The sequence below is a fragment of the Nannospalax galili genome, unplaced genomic scaffold (assembly GCF_000622305.1).
Source record: "Nannospalax galili isolate Female #2095 unplaced genomic scaffold, S.galili_v1.0 scaffold513, whole genome shotgun sequence".
Classification (NCBI taxonomy): Eukaryota; Metazoa; Chordata; class Mammalia; order Rodentia; family Spalacidae; genus Nannospalax; species Nannospalax galili.
Window position 1 is genome coordinate 2,958,073 of NW_008334861.1, and position 9,396 is coordinate 2,967,468.

A 9,396-nucleotide genomic window follows, 5' to 3' on the forward strand; every position below is an offset into this window, starting at 1 on the left:
GCTACGAACTGTCCTTAACTCCAGTTCCAGGGGAATCCGAAGCTCTCTTCTGACCTCTGCAGCATTGCATGACAAGGGTGCACTCACATACATGCAGGCGATACACTCATACACATAAAATAAAAATAATAAGTAAAATATTTTAAAATAAATATATATACATACATGTATAAAATCCCATAATGAAACCCATTATTATGGATATAACATACACTAATAAAAAGTATCCTGCAGTAGGTTAACATGCAGTCATTGATGTTTTTATAAAATGATTCTTCATCAGCATGTCTAGCATACACCACAGAAACTGTGACATAGAAAAGAAGGTGGTATTTACTTTTAACCCAAAGAGCTGTCTGTTGCCCTATACAATGTCTCCAGAGAAACCAGAGGCTCCAGCATATAAAGAAGGCCCTTTCTGTCTAAAGTGCAACATCCAAGGCTCTTACTCTGGGCCCAGGGAACATAGAGCCTAGAAGAGCATATACTAAAAGGTGAATGTTCATGTTTTAGTTTCCTGTTTCTCATAGTGTCCTTCCTTCCTTCCAGATCTTTCTGTTCTTTTTTATGCTCTGCAGGTCTACAACCTCCAACCTGTGAAAAGCCTCCAAGACAGATATGAACACCAATTTCACACCATGCTCAGAACTCAGTGTCATGACTCATCCTTATACGCTGCTTACTCGTTTACCCACAGAACCCTACATCCCTCCCCATGCCCACATCTAATTAAGGCTCCACACAATTTCCCCTTGTGCTGCGCCTCCCTGCTGGGGGCCAGGCAATTACAGGCGGACTCCAGTCGCCCGCCCTCAGTTCTGCTCCTGTTTCTGTCTTAGTCTCCCCCTGTATACTGTGAACTTGTCAGGCTTAGGGGGTGGGTAGTACATTTTCTGTTATTTGTTTATAAAAAAATGGCAGAACAAAATAGTGGGCTTCCTAATGATTAGAGTTACTGGAAAAGCCTATGACGCACAACTAGTTAGTAACTTCATAAATGTCATGGCTATTTCCAGAGCCCCAGGATCTTGGTGCAGGCTGAAAGCTGGGCCCAGTACATCTTGCCTTGTCAAGAACACAACTGCATGACCCAGCTTCGCAATCCACCACCAAAAAAGCCAGATGACACAGGTTCCTTGGCAACTGAGACTCAGTTTCTTGTCAGATCTGAGTATGATTATTGCCTAAGCAGCTTTGCATCCTCCTCCTGTGGGCCTTGCAGGTCTGCCCAACCCTACAATGGATGGCAGCAGAAGATCATGACAGAGAACCTTTCCTAGTTCTGGTGCCTGGAGAGCAAAACCCAAGGGAGCTTTCTGTGCTCTCGATGCCAGGGTGGATAATGGGATAGCCTCCTACACACCCAGGACTCCAATACCTGTTGAACACGTTGATGATGTCTTGAGTTCTCAGGTGTTGCTCCTCCACTTTGCCAGCCAAGTAAATGGAAGACATGGCAACCAGGTAAGGGTCATAGGTGTCCAGGTTGATCTTGCAGAAGAACTTTTGGTAAATTGTACAAGTAGCCGCAATGGGAATGGAATGCATGCCCAGCTTGACCTCTATGGAGAGAACACAGGTGGGAGTCCCTTAGTGCAATGTTCACTGCCCATCCTGTACCAGGATCTCAAGGTGCATGGCCTACACAACCCAAGAACTTTCAGTCTCCAGGCACCTTGCTACTGGTTCTCTTGCTAAGCCTGCAGGCTTCCCAGGCTCCAATGGGCTAGCGAAGCTCTTAAGGACAGTGTTCGAACACAAAAGCCCTCCAGGAAGCCTCTCAGGGCTCTGAGGTTTGACACTTCTGAGAAGTACCAAGGTCCTGCAGTGAGTGGAGTAATGTGATGATGTGATGTGATGTGATGTGATGTGATGTGATGTGATGTGATGCGTAGGACCCTGCTCACGAGCAGGAGTTCAGACTATCACTCAGTTAGCAGTGGGCACATCAGGGTATAGATGGAAGCTTAGAAAAGACAATATACTGCTGTGTGTCTGTTTACAGTCAAGCAAACACTTACCTAGAGGTCACCCAACCCACAGCTCACCTAATCAAAATCCTATCAAGATAAAAGAGTTGGAGAAAGGGACTCTGAGCCATCCAATAGATGTCAGAAGTTCCAGTGTTAGTGTTAAAGACTGCACTCAGCACTGGTTTCCTAGTGCACAGAATACAAAAGGTGGGAAAAGCTACCCCTGCACAGCTCCTAGATCTCTGTACTGGGTCACAGAACCAAACCCAATGCACAATGAGCAGAATGTTAAATGACATCCAGCAAATGACAGAAGAAGATGAAGGGTGACCAACAGCCCATCACTCAGCCTGTTTTCAACATCCTCTACCTAAGAACTGGTCCTCTACGGATGCTGTAAGAAATAACAATAATAAAGCTCTGTGGCTGAAAACAACACACATTTATACTCTCACAGTTCTAGGGCTCAGAATTCAAAATGAGCCTTAAGGGGCCAAGTCAAGGTGTCATAAAGGCTACCTCTTTCTTCAGCTCCAGGAAGAAATCAGGTTCCTAGCCTTTTTTAGCTCCTGAAGGCTACTTGCATTTCTCTGCTTCTGGCCTCTTCCTCTGCCTCAAAACTAGTGGCACAGCGTTTTCTAACACTCCTTTTTTTCACTATATGGCCTTCTGTGATCTCCTGATTTCTCTCTCTCTCAGTCTCTCTCTCTCTCTTTCTCTCTCTCTCTCTGTCTCTCCCTCTCTCTCTTTCTCTCGAATTGACAGGTGTGAAAATGGGACCACCTCAACAGCCTAGGATAATCTCCCTATATCAGAGTCTTTACATGTACAAAATGCCCTTTGCTACACAAGATGTCATTGGAAGGTTCCAGGGATTAGGACAGGGGAACTTCCAGGGGACTAGTATGTAGCTCCTAGAAAAGACCAGAATATACATACACATTTTAGACAGGAGTCATTCAAACATTTACCCACAGAGGTTTTCCACGTCTAAGCATCCGTTATATAGTCAATTTGTACATGGGATCCTTCATTCCAGATACCAAATAAGATGGTGCTGCTGGCATGAGCCTTCGAGTGGATGGATGGTAACCCATCGATATTCTTTGCAAGTCTTGTAAGTTCAATTTACAAATCACTGATTAGCAATCCTGTGGCATTTCTTTAAGCTCCTCTGCCATTATCCTCCAATGCACAGAGCTGTAAGGAATTAACTGTCTGCCATCTGAAGAAGATACTATTGACAGAAAAAAAGTATTTCTATAGAAATTCCAGTGCCTTCTTGCCTCACTCAGGGAAAGTTACCTAACACCACCGGGATCACCCTAGCAAAGTTCAGAACTCTAGATGCATCTTGGGTCCTCAGTATGTTGGGACCTTTCCAACAGAGTGTTGCAAAAGCGTCCATGTGGCCAAGTGCCAGGCTCCCAGAACGCAATGGCAGGTGTGACAAGGAGGCGTGGCTGACTCATTAGAGCTGTGGGCGTCTTACAGTGCAAAGGGGAGGTTGGAGTCTGCCTCACTCTCAACGCCTGTACAACCGGGTGGGACAGGAAGCCGGGGCCTGGTCCTGAGCCCGGCCTCCCATCCCTCGGTAAAGGCAGGTCACGGCTAGAGGCGGCAGTGCTGGGCCCACGGTCTCGGCGCCGTGACTGTGCTGCTCCGCAACCCTGAGCCTCCACGTGCGCTCCGCGCGAGCCCCGCCCTCTCATTGGCAACGTTACCTGCCTCCATAATGAACCTCGTTACTCGGAAATGCACGCTCGCCTTCTCCGCAGCTGTTGAAGTGCACAGCCTCCATGAGGCAGGGGACCCACACCTGGCCCGGCCAGGCCGGGTCACAAGAGGCCCTCTTGGCGGGAACTGCGCCCAGCCCCGCCCCGTATCCCCGTCGCCCCGCCCACTGGGTGAGTATGGCCGCGCAAGGACTGCGACCCCGCTGAGCACGCAGGCGCCGGCGCAGGCGCAGCGGCCCTCCCACCTGGAAGCTTGTGTAAGTGGGCTCTCCTTCGTCCACGCAAACCGGACTCAGAATACACGCCCCGTCTCCAGGAAACTTAAGCCCCGCCTCCAGGAAACCCTCTTCCAAGGCCAGACTCTACATGCCCCGCCCCAGAGCAAAGGAAAACTCTGTCCCCTTCCCAGAACAAAAACTAGAGGTGTTGCTCCACGAGGCGCAGCGAGATCATAGCTGAGGGTTGAAGCATGAAAGACTATCCAGACGTTGAGCCACATCTCCCTCCATTCCAGCCAAGGTGTTGGCTGGACTAGTGATCCAATGTAACTTAGTGGCTTAGGATGGGGAGAGATTAGGCAACATCTGACAAACCCTGGGTGAGAGGCAGTTATGAGCACTCTGGAGTATCAGTGTCTGAGTATACAGCTGCCACTAATGGAAAATGTTAGTGTTTGCAAAACCTGAATCTAGATTTGCAAGACTCCAGCATGCAGATGACATCCAAAGAAAATGCCTTACAAAAGGTGAAGGGGGCCTGTTCTAATGGAAGCACTAAGGCTGCTTATGTGTGGATTTAACTGCTTCCCAGCATCAATTGTGAAGGTAGTTGTTGCTTACCTTTCAAGCCTGGCAGACAGTACAAGCTAAATAAATTCTTATTGAAGGAAATGGAACTCACATATTTAACATCCTGTCTTTCATTTGGGCCTTCTACAAACAGGAAATTGTGCATCGGGTGTTAGGGACATAGATCACCAAAAGAACACAGAGACTAGTGACAAACTCAGATCATTTTGCTCCATGCAAATAATTGCCCTGATTCAAGAGCCTTGGGCATGTGGAGAGAAAAATGTACTGTTCCCTAATCCCTTCTGCCTGACTGATTTGATCTCTTGATGATGTAGAAGTCCCCATAACCTGCCCAGCCCCATTCTTCCTCAGGATGCCCTGTCTCTATTGAGGTCTCCAGTTCTCTCTCCATACCAGCCAGGATAGCATGCTGGGATTGCTGTAATAAAAGACCACAGGGACTGGACAGATGGCTCAGTGGTTCAGCGTACTAGCTGCCCTTGCAGAGGACCTGGATTCGGTTTCCCACACCCACATGGTGGCTGACAACTGACAGTGACTACAGTTCCAGGGGAATCCAGGGGAGTCTGATGCATTCTTCTGGCTTCTGAGGGCATTGCATAAATGTGGTGCACTTACATACACGCAAACAAAGCACTCATACACATATAAATAAATAATAAAAAATTTTAACCAAAACCAAAAAATTACCAAAAAAATTTATTTTTAAGATGACCACAAACTGGGGCTGGAGAGATGGCTCAGCAGTTAAGAGCACTGGCTGTTCTTGCAGAAGACCCAGGTTCAAATCCCAGCACCCACATGGCAGCTAACAAACAGTTCCAGGGAATCCAATGCCCTCTTCTGTCCTCCGAGGACATTTCATGTCCTCCGGGTACATTTACACACATGCTGGCATAACACTCATACACATAAAATAAAAATAAATAAATTGAAAAAATGATCACAAAGTGCGTGTCAAAATGAACAGAAATGTATTTGCTCACAGTTCTTCTGGTCAGAGGTTATCAGAGTTAGTGGGTTGGGCTTCTAACTGCTCTAGTGGAGGATTCCTCCTTACTCCACCAACTTCTCATAGCCTGTGTTGTTCCTGGCCTTCTGGTACCATCACTGCAATCTCCACCTTCACTTGGCTTTCTCCCTTCTGTATGACAAAGAGGATAGTGTGGAGCTGGGCAACTCCAGAGAGATGGCAGAAGGCCTGGGTGCCAAGGGAGACTCTGTGGAGAGGGCCTGGTCTCAGGAGGTTGATCAGGTCACCACACTCTTCTTCCCAGGGCTCAAAGAAGCCCTGTCACCACCTGCTCCTCCAAGCTGTTACCAACCCCTCAGCATGAAGAGTTCCCTCCCACAGCCATGCCCACCCCTGCCCTGCTGGCACCCAGGAAGCCCATGTGGAGTTGCAGTGACAGGCAGATTGCTGGGTTTAGCTATGGGCGATAGCTGCAGGAAGGAGCATGGAAAGGAGGGGCAGGGCAGAGCAGAGACATGTGTGTCCTGGGGCTACCATCACAAAGCCCCACAACTAGGTGTCCTAGCACAACAGAAGCCTGGAATCTGGGTGTAGGGGAGCATGGTCCCTCAAAAGTCTCTAGAACAGAATCTTCCCTTTCTGCTCCAGCTTCTAGTGTCTAATCCCAACCCGCTGACCTTTGTTTGTGGCCACGTTACTCTGGTATCTGCTTCTTTGTTCGCATGGCCTCCTCTCCTCCCCTGTGTGTTTCCATCTGTCCTCTCTCCCTTCTGTCTGTTATGTGGATACCTGTCATTGATATTCTAGAACAGCCTCATTCCAACACCTCTACCCTCACATCTGCAAAGACTTTTTTGACGGATAAGGCCCATTTCACAGGGTCTGGGGATTAGAACATGAACACATTGGGAGAGGCTGCCATCTAGTTCAGGACACCAGCCACCAGAGTGAGCTACCTCAAAGTGGAAGGTGAACAAGTCCTGTCCTGCCTGACACCTGCTGGGGCCCCTTTACTTCAAAAGTAAGCCAATGGCTATGGCCTGAGGGACCAGTACTTGCTGACTCACTTTGTTGACTGGCCTGCCTCAGGTCCTAGTCCTTTACCTCTCAAGCATGGGCCTCAGGCGGCTCCCCTGAAGTTGATGTCTCCTGGCTTAGCATCTTGGTCTTGTGCAATTACTCCTGCCCTACATCCTTCTCCCAGCTTAGTCTAATCTGTATAGGCGCAGGTGTTCGGGGGTTGGAGGGGCTTATGCCCCCAGGCTTCTGTGTCCTTAACACCTGTCATGCTCTGAGCACTGTCTCAGCTAGCCATCCCAGACTGAGAATAGACCCACCCCCTCCTCTGACTGAGACTGAGAACCCTTCCTCATCCCGACTGGTCAAGGCCAAGTCGTTCCTTGTACAAGACAGTGCCTAGGCCAGACTAATTAATGACTGTGAGAACTGGCAGGTTCAAGTTCACACTCTAAAATGACATGGACCTTGGGGGATCAGGTGCTGCCTCTCAGTTACTCTACCTCCACCATACATCCCAGCACATGGCATCCCCAAAGCACACATGTACAACACACACACACACACACACACACACACACACACACACACACACCCCACATACACATACTCCAAATCATGTGAATCTCCCCCATCCCCTGGTTGCTTGCCTAGCCCCTCAGTGCCAGCTGCAGTTAAACAGTGCTATGTGAACGCCTCTTTCTCCCCTGGGTCTTTGTGGCGTGAAGAATCTGGGCTCAGCAAGTAATAGGTACCTGTGAATGTGAGTCGAGGGAATGACTCAATGAACACATTAATTTTTAAAGCCCTGGGTCACAGGGCACACTCCTGGCAGGCAGCCTCAGCACAGTGGTTGATAAATTAATAATTCATGAGCCACCAATCAGAGCCAGCAAACCTGTAAACAGGGCTTCTTCTCCCACTGACAAGCCACACCCATCACAGGGGCCTTTACTTTTCTGTCACCTATGACCACTGTCCCCAAATGGGACATTTTCCCTCACACCATCTCAGTTCTCTCTTCCTCTTGTCCCTTGCTCAGTCAGTACGTTTCTTGAAGGTGAAATCTGAGTCTCCTGTCCAGGCCTAGCAGGGAAAAGATGCTCAGCAAAAGTGAGTAGTCCCAGTCAGAAGCACTTCCTTCCCTAACCTCCCCACATGCCCTCCCCACATGCCCTCCCCACAGTGGCAGCTATCAACTGAGAGAATGACCAACTTATTTCAAGGACTCAGACTCTGAAGCAGAAATACCAAGGCTGAGGCTGAGATGGGGGCGGGGGGGGGGGGGGAGAGAGAGAGAGAGAGAGAGAGAGAGAGAGATCCCCTGGGAAAGCTGTACCTAGGCAGGAGCACTGAGAACCCTGAGTGCTCTATAGAACAGCAAGCCAGTTTCCCAATTCCCACACTCTCTCTGCCTTGCCTCTGCCCAGCAGTCTTTCCTCATGGCAGTCCATGTCTGCCACTAATCTTTGGAAGCATCTCTCTCGCCCCCTCCCCCTCCCCCTCCCCCCTCCCTCTCCCTCTCCCTCACAGCCCTGCTGTTGCTGTGTCATGCCTTCTTACCTCCACCTGCTGTTCCTTCTTCACAGGCCCCCCTTCCCTCCATGAGGACTTAAACTTCACCACCCACCTCCCCACAGCCCTCACTGCAGCTGGCCCCTCTACAGCGAAGAGCTACCCTTTGCACCTGGATAGCTGACTGCTGAGAACTTTCCAGCCTAGGCAGGTGGGGAGAAGAAGGCAGCCTTCCACACTAGCCTGAAATTTTCTTGGGAGGGCAAGAAAGAGGACAATACAGATGGAGGGGTTTTCTCAGCCCAGGGCTGATCATGGCCTTTCTCGCTCCAAGGCCACAACCTCCAAAAAGGCTACCAAGACAGAGCTCTGTTCACCTGGTGACCGTGGTTTGGTTTGGTTTGGTTTGGTTTAATAAGAAAAAGTGGAAGTTTCCTTACAGTGGGGTACAAGTGGGATTGTAACTGCTCCATGAATCTATGACCTGAGATTATTTTCTTTGACATAGTCAAACAAAAGAGACCCCACAGCGAAAATACTAGCACAAGTTCTAGGCACACACAAGACCATGTGTATAAAGAAGTGCTGAGAGCCAGGCACCACGCTGCTGTGAACCCCTAGAGTCAGGAAGGGCAAGTATGGTGCCGCTCTGCATATAGGAGTTTTGACTCCTGGCTCTGAGCTTACCCTGTGAACTCAAGTGTCCCCTCATTGAGTTTGATTACCACTGCCTGGGCCCTGTCTCCTATACTCTGCGCCATCTCAGCTATTCTACCTCTGAGTTCCAAGTTGTAATGCTGAGGTTCACGAGGACCACAACCAGAAGCATTGCCTCGCTAGCTCTCCCGCCTTGCCTCGTTGGCAGAGTGTGTCAGTCACCTTTCTGTCACTGAGACACAATACCTAAGAAACACTACTTAAAGGAGGAAGGATTTTATTTTGGTTCACAACTTCAGAGGCTTCAGTCCATGGTCCCTTGGCCTTGGCACTGTAGCCAAAGAGAATGAAAGAGAAAAGAAGAGGCTGGGGATGCAGAACACCCTCCAAGGGCCTGTCCCCAGTGACCTACTTCTACTAACAAGGTCCCACTTCCTGCACTTCCCATGCCTCTCAATAATGCTATCAGCTAGGAACCAAGTCTTCTTTGGGAGATATTTAATGTCCAAATCATAGCACAGTCAGTCAGTGCAAAGGTTCTACATTGTTAGCTAGAGAAATAGCTGTGAGTCAACTGAGAGTGTGGAGGCAATTTAGCAGAAAAGTTACAATATTAGGGTGAAAGCAGGCAACTTAAATAAGACATAATACATCCAGGTTGGAAATAGATAAACAAAACTATGTACAGATAGCACAGTCATATATATATATAT

The 9,396-nt window shown here is 48.8% G+C and overlaps 1 protein-coding gene across 1 annotated transcript in view; it reads right to left on the bottom strand.

Moving 5' to 3' along the window:
* The window catches only part of Ccnq (cyclin Q), an 18,830-nt gene extending 14,975 nt beyond the window's left edge, over nucleotides 1–3,855 (bottom strand). The window contains exons 1-2 of the mRNA XM_029561831.1: nucleotides 3,702–3,855; nucleotides 1,379–1,562 (exon numbers count right to left, since the gene is read on the bottom strand). Coding sequence (XP_029417691.1) covers nucleotides 1,379–1,562; nucleotides 3,702–3,774 — 257 coding nt within the window. The 5' untranslated portion in view covers nucleotides 3,775–3,855. The remainder of the gene's footprint in view (nucleotides 1–1,378; nucleotides 1,563–3,701) is intronic.
* Between the last annotated feature and the right edge of the window lie 5,541 nt (nucleotides 3,856–9,396).